Source organism: Harpia harpyja, chromosome 17 (assembly GCF_026419915.1).
Source record: "Harpia harpyja isolate bHarHar1 chromosome 17, bHarHar1 primary haplotype, whole genome shotgun sequence".
NCBI classification, from domain to species: Eukaryota; Metazoa; Chordata; class Aves; order Accipitriformes; family Accipitridae; genus Harpia; species Harpia harpyja.
The window spans coordinates 9,362,105-9,385,635 of NC_068956.1; the positions used below are offsets into that span (position 1 = coordinate 9,362,105).

The 23,531-nt window shown below is 41.8% G+C and overlaps 1 protein-coding gene across 1 annotated transcript in view; it reads left to right on the forward strand.

The window, feature by feature from the left end:
* TYR (tyrosinase) overlaps positions 1 to 21,079 on the forward strand; it is a 50,670-nt gene extending 29,591 nt beyond the window's left edge. Inside the window, exons 4-5 of the mRNA XM_052812657.1 lie at positions 11,890 to 12,071; positions 20,599 to 21,079. Coding sequence (XP_052668617.1) covers positions 11,890 to 12,071; positions 20,599 to 20,822 — 406 coding nt within the window. The 3' untranslated portion in view covers positions 20,823 to 21,079. The remainder of the gene's footprint in view (positions 1 to 11,889; positions 12,072 to 20,598) is intronic.
* Positions 21,080 to 23,531: the final 2,452 nt, after the last annotated feature.

Below are 23,531 nucleotides of genomic sequence, written 5' to 3' on the forward strand. Positions count from 1 at the left end.
AACACAGCTCCCCAGTATCTCTCCTTCGATATCCCTGTGTCTGGGGCTGAAAGGCAAATCGTAGATACTGGAGATGGACTCTAACATGTATTTCAGTAAGCCTGGGCAGTTCCTGCTACTGCAATTGCAAAGCACACAAAGGGATGCAAGAACAGCCTTGGAGGGTCACACCACAGGTCCATCTAACCTGTACCATGGTTAGAGTGGTGGCCAGAAGCAAAAGTGAAGGAATATAGGTTTAGAGCAACCCTCCTCCAGGAGACCTCCCTGCTTTGCCCATTGGACAGACAGGAGCTGAGTCTATACAGTACACTTGAGGTTGCATCTGCGTCTAAAGTAACCCACACTCTTCAGTAAGTCCTCTGGCAATCCACAGATAGACCATACAGCATCAGAGACAGAGAGAAATAAGGACAAGGAACAGGCTCTGGAGATAAATGTTCTTTTTATCGATTAAGCATACTTAAAACCTATCGTGCTGCTGATCCACCTTGCTTTAGGGGAACAGCAAGAGAAAGGTTAAACAGACATCTTCTGGATTATATGTGAAATATAGCAGCTGGCAGTCTCACCTGCCACGTCATTATTCAGGCTAGATGTTTGTAATGACCCATTCTCCTCTTAAAAATCAATAATATAGGAGGTTCAGTTCAAACAGTCCAATTTAAAGTGCATGTTTCCTATCACTCTTACTGCAAGATTTTAGTTCAGCCAACGCAGTTACAGAATGGATCACTTTGTACACTACATATTATGCAAGCGATCAGTGTTTTTTAAAAGGAAAGGTTACTTTGCCCTGAAACTTGGCAAGAGCCACATGGTTAGTCTTTACCTATTCTCCTGATGCTGAAGGAGAAGAAATCTCTCTCTGTGACACAATGATCAAGACAAGGTCTGATGCAGACAGCTAGCATAGTGTTGAATTTCCTTCCTGCAGCACTTCTGCAATAATAGCTGATGTAATTGTTCAAATTGTAAAAAATCACAGGAAAACATGGTACTTTTCTCACTCACGTATAGCTACCTTCTATTCATCAAAAGAAATTATCACTTTGCTACAGTAGATGTGATTTATATATTACATGCCCTTGTGAACCTCAATAATGACAATCTCTCAGTCTCAAAAGAATTGAATTACAGAGCACAGGAGTGGGTTACATAAAGTCAGTCCAGCTACCTCCACAGCAGTCCATTTTAATCTGCTTGTTATCTTTCTCTTCAGGGGAAACTAGTTATTAAACTTTGGAGCAGCTGGCATTTGTACTATCTCTTACTACAAGTCGAGGTTTTCTGTTAGCTGCAAACCATGGCAAAGATGAACCTAAGACAGTTAACACAGGATATACACTCCAGCAAATGTTAACTTTTTTTCCCATGCAATACTCGGTTGCATTTGTATTTCCTTATTTATGAAGCACACAGGACACACCATCATGTCTCATCTCTGTCTTGGCTTTTGCAGTGTTGGACAGCATTGGAGACATAAATCTGAATTAGAAACAAGTATTTCTAGCCAAACATTGCCCTGGTTTGACAGCAACAGGTGAAACAACACACATGATGACAGCTATTTTAAGGAACAAGAATTTCTCTCCTGCACCTAGGAAGAGTCATTGCCGACTTTCATTGGTGTAGAACAGAGGTTGGCTTGACTAAGAAAAGTGATAGAGTTTAGATGAGATGTCTGACCGAATCTCAGCCCAGCTAAGCCACACCTAAACGCACCATTTCTTTCCAGCAGAGGTGCGTAATAGGTTTCCACCAATGTTAGCTTGCTTTGTCAATAACTGTGTTACGATGAGGTACTACCTAGTACTACACTAGAGAATACTGACGTTCCTCTGCAGAGATTCCTACATTATTTCCAACACTCAGCTCCTGCCTTTAGTGCCGTGAGCAATGTCTCATGCTCAGCTTATCCATTATCTCCTTCTCCAGTAGGAATAAAGCTCTTTATGTTGTAATCCATCAGCAATCTATCAAACGTAAGCTGGGCTCAGCACTTGTTGGTTCATCCTACCCAATTTTCTGAGAAGGCAGAAAACAAGAATATTTATGTGACTGGGAAAGTGGGTTACAGGGTTGCCCAGCATGTTAGGCTTTGTGGTACAGGAGCCATGCCCCAGACTTACATGCAATGGTTTTGAAGCCCCAAGTAGCTATATGGGTTTCCTGGGAAGAGTTAGGCATTTCACAATGTGACTCAAGGAAATCGGCACAGCAAATGGGGAACAGGAATGCAGGAATTCAGGCACTCTCTCTGAGAGGGGAGCGGCCTTTGGTCCTACACCACCAGCAGCGATCTCTGCTCAGTATCATTTTATTTTAATCCTCTGCAGGACTTGGGTGCCTGAGCAGCTTTTTCTCACAATAGAGGCTTGAGAGGCTGCTGCCTTTTTTATTCTAGAAGAGAAACACTTGGAGCACTACATGATTATTGGAGCAATGACTGGAAGCTGTGTAGCCCTCTGCACTCAGATGAGCATGCTAAGCAGCAGTGAGAGATCCAACTGCGTCCTTTTCCAAATGGCTATGGATACTCAAATTGCTTGACATAAAGAGGAACAGTTTCAGCTGGAAAGGCTGAAGACCATTCCCTTCCCTTAATCCTACAGAGGTGTGGAGGGCATTTTAAAGATAAGGGGAAAAACTGCACTAAATCATATAGGTAGAGGGAATATTAAAAATATCTCATAACCCCAGCAGCTGTAGTAACTTTGAAGCATTTGTGCAGTGCCACAAATGAGACCAAAGGAGGTGGAAGGCAGTACAGATGCTTGTAGTGGGCTGCTGAAGCAGAGCAGTGCCAAGATCCTCAGGCGCCACATGGCTCCCCAGCTCCGGTGGTACTTTGTAATGGGTGGGACGGTGTCAGTACGATGCACGTTATTATGCTTCATCCAGAGAATGGTCCTTTACGCAGCAGCCTACAGCCAATACCAATCTGGCCGGATAAGTAAGGGGCTTCAGGTCATCTTCACATTGCCCCTCAGTGTTGCAGGTGGTCTATTCCACTGTGGTCCACAAAAACGAACAACCTTTTGGTTCAGAAAGTGGAGTAAAGGGAAACAATAAAGTAGGCCAGACCTTTCCTGAACATGAATATTCATATTTCAGAGACATACAATCAATCTACATGGGAATATATGCTCCAAGAAAAAAATCAGAAGCACGTTATATGAGGGAAGATCTCCACTGGGCTAAAATATCCTTTTTTGTCTGTTTTGTGCAAGTCTGTGTTTAAAGTGTTAGCGGTTGACAAATATAGAAGCGCAAAGGTGGTATGGCTACCACAGCTCCATGTTCTTGGGTCCAACCAGTAGTGAGGCAAAGCATGTATTCCCAATAGGCACGCATACGCACAATAGCTATATATATATATGTATATGCATATATGCATATGTGCTTGACCAGCTACACAGATCAACTCAAGAAATACAGCACTCACACAAATTCCAGCAGCATCAACAACTTCATCCTCTTGCCCTCTTTGGCTGACCAGGATGAAAGCCTGTTACAGGAAAATATACATACATATATATATATATATACACACACGCAGTCTGGATTCCCCAGTACCTGGCCTTAGACACCCAGTCTACCCATTAACTGCCCCTGGATCCCCTGATCTCCCAGCTGCCTCACCCACAGGCAGACACCCACATGCACGAAGAGGTCTCTCCGGTAGCTGGTCCAAGGAGTAGCATAGAAGTAACTTGACAGGGGTACTGCAAGGGTTTGTGGAGGAGGTGGTGTGCCCGAGGACGCTTGCCGCATGCTGCAGCTTGGAATTGATGGTGTAAGCCTGGATGTTCCCCAGCAGCTGGGACTAGACGCAGAGCGAGCACTGTAACCCAGGGCAGTCCTCAGCAGTGATTCAACAGCGGAGGACATATAGCCTCAGAGGCCTTGGATGGGTTTCTCACAATAACTGAAGGCAGCATCTTAATTTTTAGACACTTGCATTATGACCAGTGTAATTTGTTTACAACCTGCCTTAGAGTCCCTGTAGTGTCTTTAGCCAACTTAAAACAAAAAGAAAAAAAAGGACACTGCAATATAACCGCATACATTGGCAAACAGTGCAGTGCCTTGACTTTACAACCTCAGCATCAGCAGCTCTTCCAGGACTGAAGCACTGATGTTTCTCCCAAACGCTTGGGATGGGAATTACCTGAGGTGACTTTGTAATACCAGCTGACTAGTGCCAACTTTTAAAGTGATGACTACTGTGTAATCACAGTCCTTGGACTGGCATTTCAGCTTTCCTCAATTTGTTTCCTTTTCGCTTTCTTTCCAAATGCAAATACACGTTGCTTGCCAGATTTCTTCTACAGAATGTCAGATCTCATGATACTGAAATAAATTGTACAAATGAGCTCTAAGCAATGATGTTCTGCCTTCCTTCTGCCATAGTCAGCCTGATCTAGGCTCAGTCTCACAACTGTAGATGAATGAAAGTCTCTGTCAAATCTGGCACAACTAGTGACATGGCTTCCAATTTGAATGCAATAAAGTTATTAGTGGCTTACAAAGTTGCCGTCTAGCAGCTGAACCCTTAGTACTGTCTGTGTGCAGGCTTAGCTGAGGCATGGATTTATCAGGCTACTGAGAAACAAATGGCACAGTTTCACTGTTGCTTTAAATCAGCTTAACGTGGCACATAGGTGAAGAAGAAGAAACAGTCCTGCTCACCAATTATGTGCTGCCCAGAGGTGCTCACCTGTGTTCCTCCCTTGTGCTGACACTGGCCATCATGCCAAAGCATGACGAATCAGGTCTGTGACTTTACCTCATGTCAGCTATCCCAGAACAAATAAAAAAAAAAGAGATGTTTGGTTTTAAACCAAATCAGTTCCTTAATCCTGGTTATGGCATGGTTGTGCAAAGGCTTACAAGGAAAGTGAGGGCAAGAAGGTAGGAGAGAGGAGGAAAGCAGGACTGTGTCCTCTGTCGTGGTACCGACCTAGAGTGACCATGAGCCTTCTCCATAAGGGGACTGTAGTCCTCCCGCTGGGGACACCTGCAGTGTCACACATGTCCCTGGTTGCGTGGCAGAGGAATTCGTATAGAGGTACCGAACCCTCTTCTTCCCCCTCTCTCCAGCTGTCCTTAATTGCAAGGTAAAACACATCCGATTAAACTTCTCCTAGAAAATCTTCCTGAAGGGCCAGTTGGGTTTACACTACGTGTCAGTGCCTCTGCGGTAGTTCAATACAAGGAAATCTTAAATAACAGATATTTAAGGTCTGGTTTCTCCTCCTACACTGCAATTGGTCAATTGTAGCTCTGATCACGACTGTGGAGCCACGCTGTTGGGAAACAGCTCTTAGGAGAGATGCTTTTCAAAACGATAAAGAAAAGGCCTACTCTTATTGTTTTACTCTACTTTTTCTAGGTTTTACAATTTCTTTCCTGTGAGCAGCATCTTTTTTCAGAGCACAGAACACTATCTGGAACAGTATGAAGTTATCCAGCCTATATACAGCAGTGCTTTTATACTCTGCTTGGTATTTCCCACTGGCAACATAAACCCATTTATTTCTTGACTCATCCTTTCATTAACTATAATCCCATTGCATATATTATTCATAGAATAATATGAATTCAGAAATATATATTGGTGGCCTTTTTTTGATCATCCTCAAATCAATCTTATTTTTCCCCCCACTCTTTAAATCAAGATTTTTTTTTTCAAATTAATTTTCCACTAAGGCTCATTTCATTTCATTTGTATAATCTGGTATGTATGGAGCAGAACAAGGAAAATATTCAGGTCTATTTATATGCAATTAAATGGAAGTGATATATCCATGTTTTTTACAGATGACTTTAATTTTCTCTGTAAAAGCACCTTACCACACAAAAACTCTTTGTGAAAGCAAAGTATATTTCCCTTGAATGAAAATTTAAACTACCAAAGCATCAACATACCAGGTGGGAGTCTTTATGACTTTTTACCACATACCAGCTCTTTAGACCTATCAGTGCTGGTACACACAAGTATTAAACTCATTAACAGTTAGAGAGATCTGTATACGGATATATAGCAAAAAACGTAAATAAAATTGAGACTCCATGCTTTGCAATGGTATAACCTGATTCCAAGAGGTATCATAGTCTGGTAGGCACAAAGTGGCCCCAGAGTTGGGGTTCCACTCCACTGCAGCATATCTAGTGTGAACTGAGGCAAGTAATTTTTACTCTGTGCCTATTTTCTCTAAAGTAAAATGGGCCCTCTAACACTTTCTAAAATCTCTCTAATATGCAGGAAGAATATTCTTTGCCTTTATGACTTTTAGGGAATCCTTCTGACAAGATAACCTCCCTTAGCTATTTCTGCATCAAGCATGTGGCTTCTGACTGAACCAGAGAGTTTATGTGATAGTGAATTTATCATATTCCTAGATCTGTTTTTCCAATGTTTAAATACAAACGCTGAGCCTTATTTTAGCCTACATTTGTCTAAATTCAACCCATTCTACAATACTGTTTCTTACCACAAAAATAATCTTTGTATAGACCGTTCATCATCATAATCTAGTAATTCTAAAACCTTCGATATTTACTTTAATAATACACCCACTACAAAATAATTACTGCTTTGGAAGTGCAATATAGAGAGACTGAGCCTCTTTGAAGGCTAAATGTGAGACAGGGCATTTTTCAAAATTCAGATTATCCTCCTATACCTTCTGGTTCCTTAGCCTCTTATTTGGGACGTGCAATTTGGGCACTTTGATTTCTTCAGGTGAAGGGAGATGCTTTCCAGACAGAAACTGTCTTTGCTCTAATCTAGATAGAATTATTTTTTAATGTGTCCAAGGCCTTTAAATAAAGAAGTGACTCTTCCAAGTCACTTTTGCTTGCCACTGAAGAAATGCAAAGGGCATTACGGTTATCAGGAGACTGATCTCCATTTCAGTTAGTTCATTTCCATATTTTAAATTTCTATTTCTTAAGTTCTGATTATCCATGACCCTTCTAGGTAAGAGTTGTCACCTCAGAGGATTTATGGTTTATTCCTGCTAGATCCCAGTTTGGGTTCCCCCCATTTCCATTTCCTGAATAAAATTCCCAATGACTTTTGATTAGCTCTTCTCTTCTTTCCTTTATCCTGCCTTGTCTTCCCCACTACGCTCACATCCCATCTGCTCTCTTCAGCACTGCCAACATCTCCCAAATGACGCCAGTCTAGCTGGGATTGCAATGCTAAAAAAGTCTCCGTGTCTGAAAAATATCACTCCTACCTATACAAATAACTAATTATCTGCTTGCCCTCTTTGTCTGCGTGCTGAGGAAGAAAGTAACCAACCAGACTGCTGTAGGAGTCAGACAGATTTCTCTCTCACTAAACTTCTGCCCGGTACTTTTTTTGCACAGAAGAAATACAGAGATTGGATATGACAGAGCCCTGTTCTGATTCTTTAGCTGTCTTTTTGTTACCTTTAGTCTCTTTATGTGAAGAAAGGGAGGAAAAGTGGAATAAAATAGCCCTTCAGATATCATTTAATTCATAGTCCTGCTTTGTTAGGCTCTCAGGACCAGGGGAGGACGCAGAGGTTCATATGAGGAGAACATAATAGCAGTGGTTTACCAAGATAACCAACAATTCTAGGGAGTTCAAGTCTGCTGCTGCGAACTGGCTTTTCTACCAGGAACTTTGTCACTCCATGAAGGGACCAGCTAATTGCATCAGCATTTTTTCTCTCTGCATGTAGCTTTAATTCTGCAGCCCTAAGCTCTTCCCAGTTTGCAGCTACTGAGCAAAGCATAGAAAACAAGTATATATTTTCAAGGTGCTAAAGGAAATAACTTACATCATGGCTGCTTTTAAGCGAAGAAAAGAAAAACTTCTATCAACAGTAAGTGGATCAACATCTGATGATGGAAGTACTGATTTCTCTCTGTCATGGAAACCACATGCCCGTTATCGGATAAAGCAACCATTTCTGCAGACCAAGGCACATGAAGGAATTGTCAGATGATCCATCATAGCTGTTCAGATGTGATCTCTTTGCCTACAGGAAAGGATAGCACTGCATGAAGGAGAGCACATTTGAAGCTACCTGCCTTAAATGTAGCCAGAGATTGAGAAAGCACCTTATCTGAGGAAAAAACTATTCTACAATGTGTAATTCAGTGGTCCCAGTACTCTGAAACAAAAGACAGTGTGGTTATTTTCTCCAGATACAGGATTTTTTGGCCCAAGTCTTTTCAGTTAAGACAAGTCCCCAAGGATAGGAGGACTGTGCCAATGTCACTGCCTGGCTGATAGCAAAAGCCACAGGCTACTTCAGGATTTCAGTTTTCCTTAACAATGTATGAAGGGAGTTAACAGCCTCAGCTGGGGAGTCATAAAGTGTAACTCTCTGATACAAAATGGCTTACGGTGCCCAACAAGAGCTATTTGTACTTCACAGCAGAGGTACAGCTTAAGTCATACCCTCTCCATCGATTTTCTCCCCAACTGGATGCAACTGGGAGGTTTCTTTTTCCACTCAGCTGGGAAACCTTTCTTGAAAGGCAAAGGAAATGTTCCTTCTTTCATAACTTTGCTTACAAAATGTGAGCAAGGCAGGGAAATGGCAGTGCCTCCCTTTTGAAAGGAGAAATACAAACAGATGAGAATGTAAAAAATACTACCGATATATTAGATCTGTCAGTTTTATCAGGCAAAAGAAGAAAAACATGAAGATCTTCATGAAAATACAGAGCATTGTGCATTATCTTGCCAAGGAAAAATGAGTATTGTGAGCCCATCTTACTGAACAAGCTGGGAACAAGCCTTTAAGTGGAAAGAATAAATGCAACTTCACCCACTTGCTTTACTAGCAAGCAGAATATGATCCTAATCTTCCGAAGTGCCCCCCCAAAAAGCCAAGATAAATGCACAGGGCCAGCTATTCTAAAGGCAGTAATGGAAAGTGTGACTCTTAAAACCCTAACGGCTGTTTCTGACATTTCTACAGTGGCATACAGATATGTTAGATGAAACAGATTTCAGTAAAGATTATACGATTTTATGCTGGCTAAAGGAGAGAACGTAACATGTTCATAAACAACTCAATGAACTGTGCAACATAACTTGTGCATCAGCACAACTCATCATATCAGTAATTAGAGGCATATGATTGCGTCTAAATCGAAAGATCAGCTGCAAGGGCGGACAATTCAATGCTCCTGCTACTGCTAAGAAAAGCTTGATATCTAATGTGGGAACCTCATTGCAAATGAACGAATCCAAAAGTACATATGTTCATTTCCATGGAAATGCTTTGCATTTGCATTCTGTTTGAAAGATTACTGGCCTAAGGATTCTTCTTGAAACTGCTTATGAAACTGCAACATTTAAGTCATCCAGAGAGGATGCTGCATTTCAGGGCATGTCATATGAAGCTATTTCAGGCAAATGATGACTTCCAGCTCTGAACTGTGTGCTCATCAGCCCTTCAGATTTTCAGAATGTGGCTGCTCAGCATTTTCTAAAAATCAGACCCCAAGATGTACCTCAGACTGAGCATTCAAAAGTTAGGGTATGGATCATCACCAGACTTTGAAAACCTGATCCAAGTGCTATCTCTGCCACCTTCTTAAAATATTACCATGTCCCCATAACCAAAGTATCTCTCTACCTCTAACAGTCCTGTGCTGCAGAGAAGAGCTGTCTCAGCTCCCATCTACAACTGCCAGGAAAACAAGGCACTGATAGTCAGGGTGCCTTGCCCAAGACAGGAGTAAAAGCCAGGCAGGCAAAGGATTGGAGTCCAACACACCCCCCAAGCTAAACTAATGCCCTGGTTTCCTTTATATTCTATGCCTTTTTTAATGATTACTGAATTTCTCTATGCTGTTCTCCAAAGATGGAATCTGATTACACAGTTTCTGTTCAAACTTTCTTGTGATAACTGCAGCTGAAGCCTTGATACCATTGTTTAAATTTATCCATCTGAAAGCTTCAGCTGAACATTATTATTCTGACAAGAGTTTTTCTAGACAGGGCTGATGAAATTAACTGAAGATGAGAGCCACAAATGAAGATTTTAATCAAGATTAATACCTGCATTGTTAAGGGTTGACAAGGTGTATGAACATAGTGATGTTTTCATCTATTAAATCTTTTGATCCTAAAAAAAGAACCAAGGCTTTGGCCCTACTTCTGTTTCAATGAGTGTGAGAGGGCTTTCGTTTGGTGGGGTAAGCAGAGTGTTTCTCAACATTTCTGCCCAAAGACAGGAGGTAAAATTCTACCGACAGAATTCCTGGATGCTCTGCAGAGATTCTGATACTGCCGAGCACTTGCATTTAGGGTCCGTGTTTCTGAGATTACTTGAGCCCCTGAACTGCTGGTTATTAATTACAAGAGGGGGGGAAAAGTGTGTGTCCTCCAGCCAGCAGCCAGTGTCAAGAAGCAGCAACTGTTGAGCCAAGATCTCAATTAAAGTACAATCTACAGGTCTCTTTAGAGCATTTTCCATCCCTCGTAACTCATAAATGAATTCAGTGATCAATCCCTGAGCTTGATGCTGATAATCTCCTCCTACCAATACCTTCTGATAGACCATGGGGTCCTCTTTCTTCACGTATAAGATACTTGCATCTGCTCCCCTTGCAGCATCTTCCCACCTCCTCTATTCCAACCTGGCACATCTAAGTGTCTGCTGACAAGCCAAGGTCACCGTGTAAACAGCAGGGGATCGGGGAAAGGATCTGAGGATTGAAACAAAATGAAGAGTTGAGCAGACAAAGCCCAGACACAAAGGGAGGAGAACTGAGAATGTTTTGGAGGATTGTTAATTTTGCTTTCCAAACACATCCTGCAGTTGACTTGAAAATATCAATACAAACTCTTCCCATACTGCAGCCTTTAAGCTTTCTGCCTCCAAGTTAAAGAACAGACATATAGCCCTGCACTGACAGACAGCTAATGGGAGAAATTTTGGCAGAGAAAAAGGGAAAGGAGCAGCTGAGGTCAGAGTTGTGGGTAACAGCTTGTATTGGGTTTATGTGGTAAAGTTTTGGTAGTGGGGGGGGTTACAGGGGTGGCTTCTGTGAGAAGCTGCTAGAAGCTTCCCCCATGTCCGACAGAGCCAATGCCAGCCGGCTCCAAGACGGACCCGCTGCTGGCTGAGGCCGAGCCCATCAGCGACGGTGGTAGTGCCTCTGGGAGAATAGAGTTAAGAAGGGGAAAAAAAAAAATCTGCACAACAGCATCTGAGAGAGACGAGTGAGAATATGTAGAACAACTATGCGGACGCCAAGGTCAGTGAAGACGCTGTGGCTGGAGGAAGACTCTTTCCTGACAGCTGACCTGCTTTATCAAGTTTTTGGACTCATACAGCTTATCACTTCTTCCTCAGATATTGCCACACCCTTGGTGATGTCAAACCAACCATGGTGTAACCATACTTTAATGCAGGTGTGAAAACTGTTTGTAACAGTGGAGAGAAAAAAGAGGAAGGGGAACAGCACTGAGCAGCTAGCAACAAGACCATTCAAAACCAGCCATAAATATTTCTGAGGGTGAGGAGGAGGGACTGAGGTCTTTAATCCTTTTCTCTCTATCCTTCACAACCATGTGAATTACTGAGCAGAAATTGCAGCCAGGTCACAGCTAGACAGTGAATTGCATTTATGGAATTTCAAAGCGTATTCAGCCTCTCTGCAGTGCTGCAGGCCTTTGCTTTTTGTAGGCTTGCATAGGAACTCAGTACTGAAGTCGCTAACCCCAAACAATTTGGAAAGCATTACACGCACATGAACACATGTCATTGCATGCCACTCTGTCCCCAGGGTTCACAAAAAAAAGCATCAACACTTTTTTTTAATCTTCAAGCAGAAAATTTCTGCCAATCTCCACAATTAATTGGCATGCTTTTCCTTCTACAGCATTTTTGAGCGATGGTTAAGAAGACACAGGCCCATGCTAGAAGTTTACCCAGCAGCCAACGCACCCATTGGGCACAATAGAGAAAATTACATGGTCCCCTTTATCCCCCTTTACAGAAATGGAGAATTTTTTAAACCCTCAAGAGAGCTGGGATATGACTATGAGTATCTGCAAGAACCAGGTAATGTTACTATTTTGGGTAAATGTCAAATTTGTTGCCTCTAACCTGGAATATGTCTGTAAAATGAGAAGATATTAAAAAATCCTTCTATTCTAGATTTCTCCCTGAATGTACTCTGAAATTGTACCCGCTTGTTTTCACATTTCTGGTCTGTGTAGAGTTGACATGACACCATAAGAAAAGTTCCAATCAAAAAACAGTCACTGACATCAATGCTATCTATCCTAGACTATTAAGAGCAGAATCCAACCCAAATGGTCAGCTCATGACAGAACTGGGGAGAAAAAGTGCTGGATTTTGAGTCTGCTGTTTGCCCAGCTTGGGTGTTACAGTGCAACACAAATGGGAACCAGGGGGATTTTCTGATTTCTGGTCATGTTTTAAAGGAGGGCAGATAAAAATCTCTCTTTCTGGTTTACAAATGTAATCTGATCTCTTAAATATCCACAGTAAAATTCACCTTGGTACCAAAGGCCAACACAAGGTCTGTGCAGCACTTAAAACAGTATTCCATTGACTTTTTGCTTCCCCTATGGTTATTCATACAGAATGCAACTGAATCACTCATAATGCTCCTTTCACTTAATCAAATGAATTTTGCCCTGTTTAGTGATGGTTTTAACTTGCATTGCTGTTCAGAGGTAGTTTTGACTTGGGTATCCCAGCCATCCTCAGGCACAGGGAGGACAAAGGCCCTTGAGGCTGTAGCTGCTGGGGAACCTCAGGTAGATCAGGTCTTCTGCTTAATGTAGTGGACCTCATAGTTTTGCTTGAGTAGTCCAGGTTTCCTTATTGTCTAAGGGAAGGGTGAAATTCTGTTAAAAAAATAACGTTGCCTGGAACTGAGGATTGCTCAGATGTTTTGGCCCAATCCTTTACAAAACTGGGCCATTGGAACGATCAGACACATGTCTTATGTTCACCACTGCCAAAAGCTACCTGGGATGTGGGATGCAGTTATCCTTGCAAAGTATTGGCAACTGAACAGGTAGGTTACTGGGTATGTTTGCTTTTCTTGTTTGAGGCAGAAAACTTTCTGTGAACACAGCTATTCAGTTAAAAGGCAATTAAGAGCTAAAAGTCTAACAACTACATAGCAAAAGCACCAGGGACATTTAGCGATGCTAGCATTCTCATAGCTTGCTTTCTGTCTTTATCAAAACAATATCAGTTCCCAGGGCATCCCTGCTTTTCTGACAGAGTTTGCTTACTAATGGGGGTGTACGGTTTCTGCATACTTGACAAACTGTCCAATCACGCATTTAGCTTGTTCATTCATTTCTCAAGTAAAATCTAGCTTGATTCACGGTCATCCAGAAAATGCATTTTTGATTACTTTACGTGTAATGAAAGGAATCTGCAACCCTCCTGTATAATTGTTCAGGCTGGTTTAGTACAACCCGGAGACAGAAGTCAATGTTTCTCCTAACATGCCATAAAAAATTTGGTCAACCCCAAATATTCAGACAGAAAATAATCTAAGAAATGCTTCAAATATAATCTCAAAATTATTAGTTTGGTCTTATGAGTAGTATTTTTGCCTTTTTATTCATGTTGCCATAGTTTACTTCCTGATCAAGACCAGAAATATTTATACATCTTTTTAATTAAAGCCACTAGTTTCCTAAAACCACATTATTCCTAGAATTGTATCACTTAAAAAACTGCCAAATACCATGACTTTCAGACATACCAAGTCCTGAATTGGTACTGCAAAAGGAAGCAAATCGTAAACTATTTACCATTAACAATTCACTTCTCTTGCCTCCTGGTCTCTTCCCTTTTCCCAAGGGAGCACATGGTCCTCAGAAGATGAAATTCTTATTAAATTCTGCCCATGTTCTTAACAGAGAGGTAAGGAAAGTAGTTCCTTAATTATTTTGAAAGAGCAACACAAAGAGTGAAATTCAACCTTGTTTAGAAAGCCCAGATAATCCTCAAATGTCGCTCAGCCCCTTGTTAATCTCACTGAGAAGAAGAGAGCTTAAGCTACTTCTTATCCAAAGGGAAGAACTTGTTACAAACAGAAAATGGCTGGAATCTCAAAATGCAGATACAGACTTTTCTTAGTACTCTAATGTTTAAACCCAGACTTTTCTCCAGATAGGAATGCTGGATTCCTGTTCAGAGGAACATAGGAGTAAACAGGAACTTCTTAGTAGAGGAGCTGAAGCAGGAAAGCCTGCCGACCCACCCTGAATGCTCCCGTGTACTCAAGGGAGAAGAAAAAAAATCTGTGACTGGCAGCCAGGAGTTATTAGACAAATACGAAAAAGTTACAAAGGAAGAAAAATAATCACAGTAGTCAAGATCTGGGTGGTCGAGAAGAGGCAGCATTTCTGCAGATCTTCCAAATGAGGAGGAAGAGGAAAGGCAGAGGAAGAAGACGGGACAGAGTGAGGGATGAGCACACAAGCCACGTCTTGTGTGCTTTTAAAGGAAGTAGCTGGAGGAAAGCATCAAGGGCAGCAGTTCTGAGTTACAGCACCAGCGACTTGGTAGAGATGAAGCAAGACTACACAGAGCATGATAAGGCTCGTTACAAGAAATAAAACTTGGAAAGAATCCAATGACAAAATGGCATTTTAATGCTAAATTATATTGGTGCTGTTCCCCGGAGGAAAAGCTGATACCTGGAGCTCTGCTTTCCACTGAAAAGCAAATCAGTGGTTTGTGTGGTTATTTTAATTGCAGCTTCATTTATTTTTATACGTACAACAGCCCTGAAGCAGAAGTGATCACAAATAGTGTGCCTGGAAATCCATCCCTCAGGAATCAAAGACACATGTCAGAGTCTAGTTACCAGGGAGCTGATCTGAGCAAAAACCGGAGCAGACACCCAGCTTTCCTTGACATGAGAACCGTGAACTGTAAAACTACCACAACCCACACGGCTTACTGGAAACGAACATTTGTTAGCATCAATAAAAAAGATTTGGAAGACTAACGGCACCACCTAGCAATAGCTGTCAAAACAATTTTCTATGGCAAGAGCTATTCCAAGCATTTACATTTCAGGGCCTGGGCTAAGTCTTTTCTATTTTTTTTTTTTCTTCCAGAAATAGGAACAGATAAATCCGTAGACACAGCCTTGACTTTTCCCCAGAAAATCTCCCTCTCTCAGTGGGAACAATCTGATGACCACTGTATGTGTAGCCAGGTGATTCTCATTTTTTTTGGAAAAGCAGGCAGCTACCCAATTATAAACCCAGGAATCTAACCATCAGTTGCAATTTTTGGACACCTTAACTAAGGATCTTTGACACTGAGGGCAAAGCAAGGGATAAGAGCGTTGTGATTACAACGTAGAAGGCCAGGTTGCTCATGGATGTGTTGCAGGAGGAGAGCTCAGATCCAGAGTCTGACTGCAGCTCACTTCTATTTCTGGCTCTTCAGCAATTTGATTGCAAAATCACATCGGGCGAGTAGAAAATGTGGCAGCTGGCAAAAACGGTACCACCGTGGAGGTAGTCTGCTGAGTCTCCCAACTCAGGAGCACACACTGTTGGCCATAATGTGAAAGGGCGATGTTATGTATGTAAGAGCCCACGATAAAATAGTGACACACACAATAAAATGTGGATGCTGGGAAAATAGAAAGCAATTAAAGGTGACAATACTTGAGAAATTCTACCTTGGAAAGTGGTTTACATTTATGAATTAAATAAAAGATGAGAAGAGAGCATTTTGGTCCCTGGATTTTCTTCAGGCAGAGATAAGGAGGTGTAGATTAAGGTTAATTAAAACGGAAGACAACCAAAGAAAACAGGATGCAAAAATATATTGCTCAGGAAGAAGAGTATGAGCAGATATTTTGCCGGTTATATAATGATGCTTAATGCAGGAAAAGAAATATGGATTTTAAATACTGGGTTAGGTTTTTTTTCTTTTTCCTGGAAGCCATTCAGGGTAGGAAGTTACTTTTTGGTGAGTTATTAACACCCTAGTTACATATAGTGTGGTGATATCAGGTATCCTGTAGCCAAATTTCACCTCTTTTTTGAGAAATTTATATAAGCAAACTATGAAAGAGCAGTTATGAAGTGCGTTAACTGAGGTTGTCAAACAAAAAGCAAACAGTATTGCTCTATAAATACACCCAAGAATATTTGATTTATCTCCTCTCAATACTCCAGAGTAATTGATTTTTGCCAGTAATCCACTCTGCCGATGTGCCATCGTTGCCAGCAAGTGGGCAGGACTCTGTAGCAATGTTACTACACAGAAGTAACAGGCAGAGAAAACTCTAACCAACTTCAGCGCTGAAAAATGAATTATAAAGCTGTTGTCAGCTGTGCAGAAATGGTCTGATTCTCACTGTTTCTAGAGACAGCCACATGATGAAGGGTGAATCAGAGTTTCCTGATTTACCCACTTTGGGCTGAAGGCAGAACTGAAAGGGAGCAGCTTGAATTTACACCAATAGATATTGTAGCTCTACCATAAACAACCCACTACCACCCATTGCACAGCATCTTTTGCAGTCCAAAGATAGTGGACTATGGCTGACAGTCTTCTCCAGACTTTCTCTCGTTGTCAGAAGACAACATTACAAAAGACTTTGCTAGCTGTTATAATGAGGAGACTCTGATGAAGTTTGTGGGAGCTGTGAACTTTCCATCACTGCAAAGACAAGTGATCCTGCCTTAAGACAGACGGAGGGACTCCATAACTGGAATCCCTCCCAGGTCATCTTCCTAGTTCTGACTGTGGAAGTCTCACTGGTATTTCCTTTGACCATCCAGAGGGACACAATCAGTGAAGCATGCACAAACAAGAAATGGCAGAAACTAAATAGAAAGAACTTGCTCACCAGGATAAGAAAAAATTTGCAAGCTTGATCTCAAAAGATGTGTTTGTGCTGCATCAAGGTTTGCTTTAAAACCTGATGCCCATTAACTATCTGTGTTATGAATAGAGACGCATGTCAAATGGAATAGCAAGATTGCAAACATATCAGGGGGGGCATATGGCAATAGATAAATAATAGAAAATTTTGTTTTGTTTATTTCTTGGCTAGCCAGAGTTTTTATTTTTAATTTGTGGAATTAACGCTGGAAAGACTTTGCCATCCTGTAGTTTACATAGAAGGAACATCTAAAATATATAAATATTCTTTCAAAAAAGATTTAAATATTAAGGGGTTTTTTTCATCCTTGGAATCCATTATATCAATAATGTAGTTTGACATTATCACAAAAGGAAAATCTCAGGATGCCCAATAACAGACTGGCCATAGCATGTTTATTCATCAATCATCATGGAGAGTCCACATTATTACCCTAAATATAGGAGACACACATTGTTTCACCTTAAAATTACACTGTTGTGGTTTCCTACCCTCTCAATGACATTCAGCAACCCACACAAAGTGGACTGCCTAGTATTTTTAAATTACATTAAAAAAGAATGATCTGATGTATGAAGAGTAAGAAATGATTTGTTGCTGTTACGTAGAGCTAACACTTTCTTTGAGAAGAAAGAGTATATCAGGAGTTGAATGCTAAGACCATGGCTGAGGTTAATCACTGCTATTTTCCTATCAGAAAGAGCAAGATGAGGAGATATTGTTGGTATTAGTCACTAATAGGAGGGTAGATATCAAGCACCAGCCCAACCTCGCTTCCTCTTGCTTTGTCATGAACCTATTGATTGAAAGGGCAGTTTTAATCAATGTTCATGGCAGCTTCCAGGAAGGATTATCATTTGACTCTAAACACTGATAAAGAAGTAATGGAATTGGCATTGGTTAATGTCTCCCATAAGGCAGCTATATGTCGTTGTTCCCACCACCACTCTGTTGACATTTTTCCCAGGTAGTCATCAGCAAACACAGTTGCTGCACTCCTGGGCCTTGCACAGTTAGAGATTAAAGAATTATGGTAAGAGATACTTGAAATGCGAGTTTGCATGATTTTGGCTGGGCAGCCAGTCCAGTCATAGGTTTACTGTTGTGTTAGAGTCACAGATTAACAGATTATAGGTTGTCCTGGGGTGCTCCAGCCTCTGACACCCAAGAGTTGCCATAGAAACTTCATGACAGTGATGCCAAACACCTTTTGTGTAGCAAAAAGAAACAGGCAGTAGATGCCAGGAGGTGGCTTTTGGTTTTGAGCTAATTACAGAAACCGTACAACTGAGGATTAAAGCAAGAGAAGAGCATGTTTGACTGATTATCAGGACATAATAAAACAGCTTAATCCCTTCTGAAAGGGCCTGCCGTGAAATGTGACATCTCATCATCTCAAAGTCATGTTATGTTTTACTGGGAAGAAGATAGCTCAGACCTCCAACGAATATTGATGGAGAGAGAGATGGTTCAAGGACAAAGTACAAATTTAAGACATCACTTAGAAGACTCTCATATCCCAGATAAATTCTGCAAGGAAGACAACTATATGATATTTCTCTTTTTCCATAACATTAAAACAGTACAGAGTTCCTGTTATGTATCAATCTTCTTTTCTCATACGCATAATCCAGTTTAAATAGCCAGATTGTTTCTAATTTAGACATTTGCAATATAAACATAAAAGAGTTGAGTTAAAAAGCATTGAAGTTACAAAGTCAAGCACACAAAGTTAAGAAATGCCAGCAATGGAGTTGTCTATATAGCCATAGTTCACCCTCCACATCTACATGTATGCATTATCTTTAATTGCACACTACTTTTATCCCCAGACCCCCACCTCATTCACTACACAGCATAGACAGCATTCATTAAGAACAAGATATCCAGTTCTTTTTACGTTTGATTTTCATTTTCTCAGTTAAGCAGTGTGTAGCCTAATGTATGATTTATTGCACACTTTTAAAATGCTATCCTGAAGATGTTTCCTCTAACACTTTTCTTTGGTGCCGATCGCTATAGCAGCTGAGTCCTGCAGAAATATTAATTTACATTCACAATACAAAGGATTCAGTGAATGGTACTGTCCTCATTTGACAAATGAGAAATGAAGGATTAAAAAGATAATGTGCCTTATACTCAGAGGTTTGTGGAGTTCACTCTGAAACATCAAGAATCTAATTTCTTTGTAATTCTTAGTGTTACATAGCATTTATATGTTTAATGAGGTCAGAAGCAGAAGGCTGAACATGCAGACTCTTGCAAATATGATCTCAGAATACAAAGTTGGATTAACTAGAAAACAAGGACCAGAGAAATAGCAACCGAAGTGAAGCTCAGTTGTAGGGACAAACAAACTATATTCAGCCTAAACTGGAATTACATCTCAGAAAGTGATTCAGACATCAAGTGCTAAGGACAGCTTAACCTTAAAGGTGCTGCAACCTAAAAGCATCTTTTCAGAGCACGGTGCACATAACAGCATATGCTCAGAAGCACCATGATCCAAGAAGATATATGGGATTACTTTTCTAGGCACTAGGGAAAATGCAGGATGGCAGGAAGACAATTATAGCCTTTGTGGGGGTATAGCACACTAAATATGGTTGAGTACATCTAAATCAGTCCAGATGAATGAACACTATTGAAAAACAAACCACCATAGGGGGTCCCAGCGAAGTTGCCCAGAGATGTGCTTTTTTTCCCCTAATAGCTAGTAATTACGGCTAGTAATTGGGAGATGTGGATTCCAAATCCTCCTTGGCCCAAGGGGACAGGTATTCCCATTTCTCAAATTTAAGACAACAGGTTGTTGGGTGCATTGGGAAGAGGTCACTTTCCAACCTTTATCATGAAGTGAGAGCCCTGTACGGCAGCGTTTTCATACCTCATTAAACCATAGTGAGAAAAACAGAGACACAGACACACACACTCATACCACAACCAGTGAGACGCTGTCCTGGATTCACCAAAGAAAGAGGGCTCCATTTCTTTCTTTAAGGATTTCTTGTGAGTCACCAGAGAATAGTCTACTGCCTCTCCCCACACAAGAGCTACCAAATGAAATGAGCAGGTGGCAGGTTCAAAATTAGTGAAAGGAATTTTTTTTTTTTCACCCAACATGTAGTTAAGGCAAGGATCTCCTTGCTGCAAGAAGTTGAGATAGAAGTTCTAAGAGCAGCTAGAAAAGCTGATGGAAGATAAAAAAAAATAATCCTCCAATAACTATTATATACAATGACACCACATGTGGATCAGGAAATCCCTGAGCTGCAAATTGTTGGAGGTTGGGTAAGTATTTTGTGAAAAGATCATAATAGGCTTGACCTGTTCTTAAACTCTTCCTAGTGCTCTGCTTTGGTTATTGTTGCCAACAGGATGCTGAGCTAGCAGGACCTTTGGCCATACTGTATCGGACTTCTTAGTTATAGTCTTACAGTTTTGCCAAAACCATAAAGAGCACTGTTTCTGCCTTTAATACGAAGATTGACAAACAGACTATAAGGACTGAAGAGATTTGTTTAAAACTATTTGTGACCTTCAGACAAATTTCTACCAATGTAGTTTCTTTTTTCAGTCAGCCTTCCTGTATTATCCATTATACAACCTCTATAAACTGACAGTACAATGCATCATGTAAAAGGACCTTTTTTTCTTTTTTTTTTTTTTTCCCCCCAGCACTTGATTCTTTCCAGGAGTTTTTAATACCCTACCTTGAGCAAGCCCGTCAGATCTGGGCTTGGTTGGTTGGAGCAGCTGTGATTGGAGGCATAGTTACTGCTGTGCTCACAGGGCTCACTCTGGCCTGCTGGAAGAAAAGAAGAGGAACTGCTTCAGAGATACAACCCTTGCTCACAGAAAGTGAAGATTACAAAAATATGTGTTACCAGTCCAATTTCTAGAGGCCTCCAGTAACTCAGTGATGTTACTAAGGTGCTAATCAAGCATGCAGTGTTTGATTCATGTTTACAAATACCTTGATGAGGTGTGTTGCATAAGAAGGCTGGACAGTCTTGCTCCTCATGCCTCTTGTAACCTCCGGTGTGGCAGTATCTTACGAGATCCACTCCTACAAAAATCTCCCAGATCCAACATAAGTTAACACACCATCCAAAGAACATCATGTATTTCTATGCTTGATTAAATAATGCTCCTATGAAACCAGACCGGCTCATGTGTTGGTGGCTTTAATGTATAATTCTCTGCTCTTTTATTTGCTCTTTTACAACTGTAGTCTCCAATCTCGCAGTCCAATCCGTGTGCTTGGTGCATGGATTTAGGGAGAGCTGCCTGACTGCACCATTGGTGCTACATTCACTGGTTTTGAATGTGAGAGCAGAAAGAGCCCTTTAGTTTAGTGAGCAAAATATGTGGTGTCTGAGTAGAGTGAATGATCCATAGGCACATTTTTCTTCTAGGATAGAAATATTTTTGCTCGAGCTCCCGTAACATCCTGTTTGTCCTTGATCGAATGCCATGAGCAGCAGAAAGCGGGATCTCAGAAGCCACTTCTCACTTGTCTCAAATGCTCCACACAGTCGTCTTCTACACCATTTTGCATTCATCTGGGGAGCTGAGAAGTTTTTAGGAGATGAAACCTGGTCTTACCATGTCCACCTCTGTTCCATTTGACTTAATGATTGCTCATATTATGGTTGACTTTTGGTTGTTCAGTATGCATATATTCCATACAGGTAACCCATACATATCAAAACAAGGTGTGGTGGGTTGACCTTGGCTGGCTGCCAGGTGCCCACCAAGCTGCTCTATCACTCCCCTTCTCAGCTGGACAGGGGAGAGACAATATTATGGAAGGCTCATGAGTTGAGATAAGGACAAGGAGATCACTCAGCAATTACTGTTACAGGCAAAAGAGACTTGACCTGGGGAAATTAATTTTATTTATTGCCAATCAAAAGTCACAGTAGCATAATGAGAAATAAAAACAAATCTTAAAACACCTTCTCCCCAAGGCTCACTTCTTCACTCCAATTTCTCTACCTCTTCCCCCCAAGCAGCACAGGGGGAGGTGGAAGGGGGGTTGTGGTCAGTTCATTACATGCTGTTTCTGCTGCTCCTTCCTCCTCGTTCTCTTCCCCCGCTCCAGTGTGGGGTCCCTCCCACAGGAGACAATCCTTCCTGAACTTCTCCAATGTGAGTCCTGCCCACAGGCTGCAGTTCTTCACTGACTGCTCCAGTGTGGATCGCCCACTAAGTCACGAGTCCTGCTGGCAAACCTGTGCCAGTGTGGGCTCCTCTATCACGGGGTCACAGCCTCCTTCGGGCATCCCCCTGCTCCGGCGTGGGGTCCTCCCCGGGCTGCAGGTGGAGATCTGCTCCCCCGTGGAGCTCCCTGGGCTGCAGGGGGACAGCCTGCCTCACCATGGTCTTCCCCACGGGCTGCAGGGGAATCTCTGCTCCGGCGCCTGGAGCATCTCCTCCCCTCCTCCTGCACTGACCTGGGGGTCTGCGGGGCTGGTGCTCTCACATCTTCTCACTCCTCTCTCTGGCTGCAGTTTCTGTGTGCAGCAACATTTTTTCCCTCCTTAACTCTGTTCTCCCAGAGGCACTACCACTGTCACTGATGGGCTCAGCCTTGGCCAGCGGCGGGTCCGTCTTGGAGCCGGCTGGCATTGGCTCTGTTGGACATGGGGGAAGCTTCTAGCAGCTTCTCACAGAAGCCATCCCTTCAGCCTCTCCGCTACCAAAACCTTGCCACGCAAACCCAATACACAAGGTATCTAATTACATGATGAGCCTTAACCAAAAAGAATCACTCCTATTTTTGGGATGGTGACTCCAACTGGCTTTTTATAGTTCCAGAGCTCATCTCCAGCCAAAAGCATAAATTCACAGCTGTCCCAAAATGATCTATACTGATAGTCTGGTTCAGAGGATTCCCATCACTTTTTGGTCTTCTTTTAAAAAATTAACAGAACAGGGCAAGGGCCATGCCTTTGGTGCTGGAGAGACCTGCTCGACTGATGGCGATGCTGCCATCTGGGTTTATTCCGGGTATTCGGGATGGTCTTGTGATTAAAGTGACAGGTTCAGCCTTTGGGAACTGCAGACAAGGGCACCTTGAAGACTGCAAGGAGCCACAAGCAGGTTCAGGGGGGCTGTGAGAAAGCTGAGGGAGGAAAGGTGAGTGGAAAGGAAGGGAGAACACTACATCATTTGAAAACGGGGGAAACACGTACTTTGACCATTGGTCTGAGTGCTCTTTCCTAGTCAACAAATGCGATGGGACCTCTCAGATGAGGTATTTTCTCTCACAACTACCTCCAGTGAACATCCTCATGGAGCACTGAAAGGCATTATTTTGATAGTTTTCAACTGCCTAACTACTTGGATTCATTTCCATTTGCACTGAAATTGTCCTCTGAACAACAAAAATTACAGCTCTTTACAGAGCAGAAGAGACACAAAACATTAACGGGTTGGTATGTCTGTTGCGAAGGGTCCACCTAGAGCAGATGTTTCTATAGGAGATGTCCTTCTGTGATTTTTCACATAAAAGTGTTAATATCCCTCTCCTGCTATGGAAACCTGCTTTCAAGGAGCATACCAGGACACTTGTAGTCTCCCAACTATCCTTGACTGAACAGTAG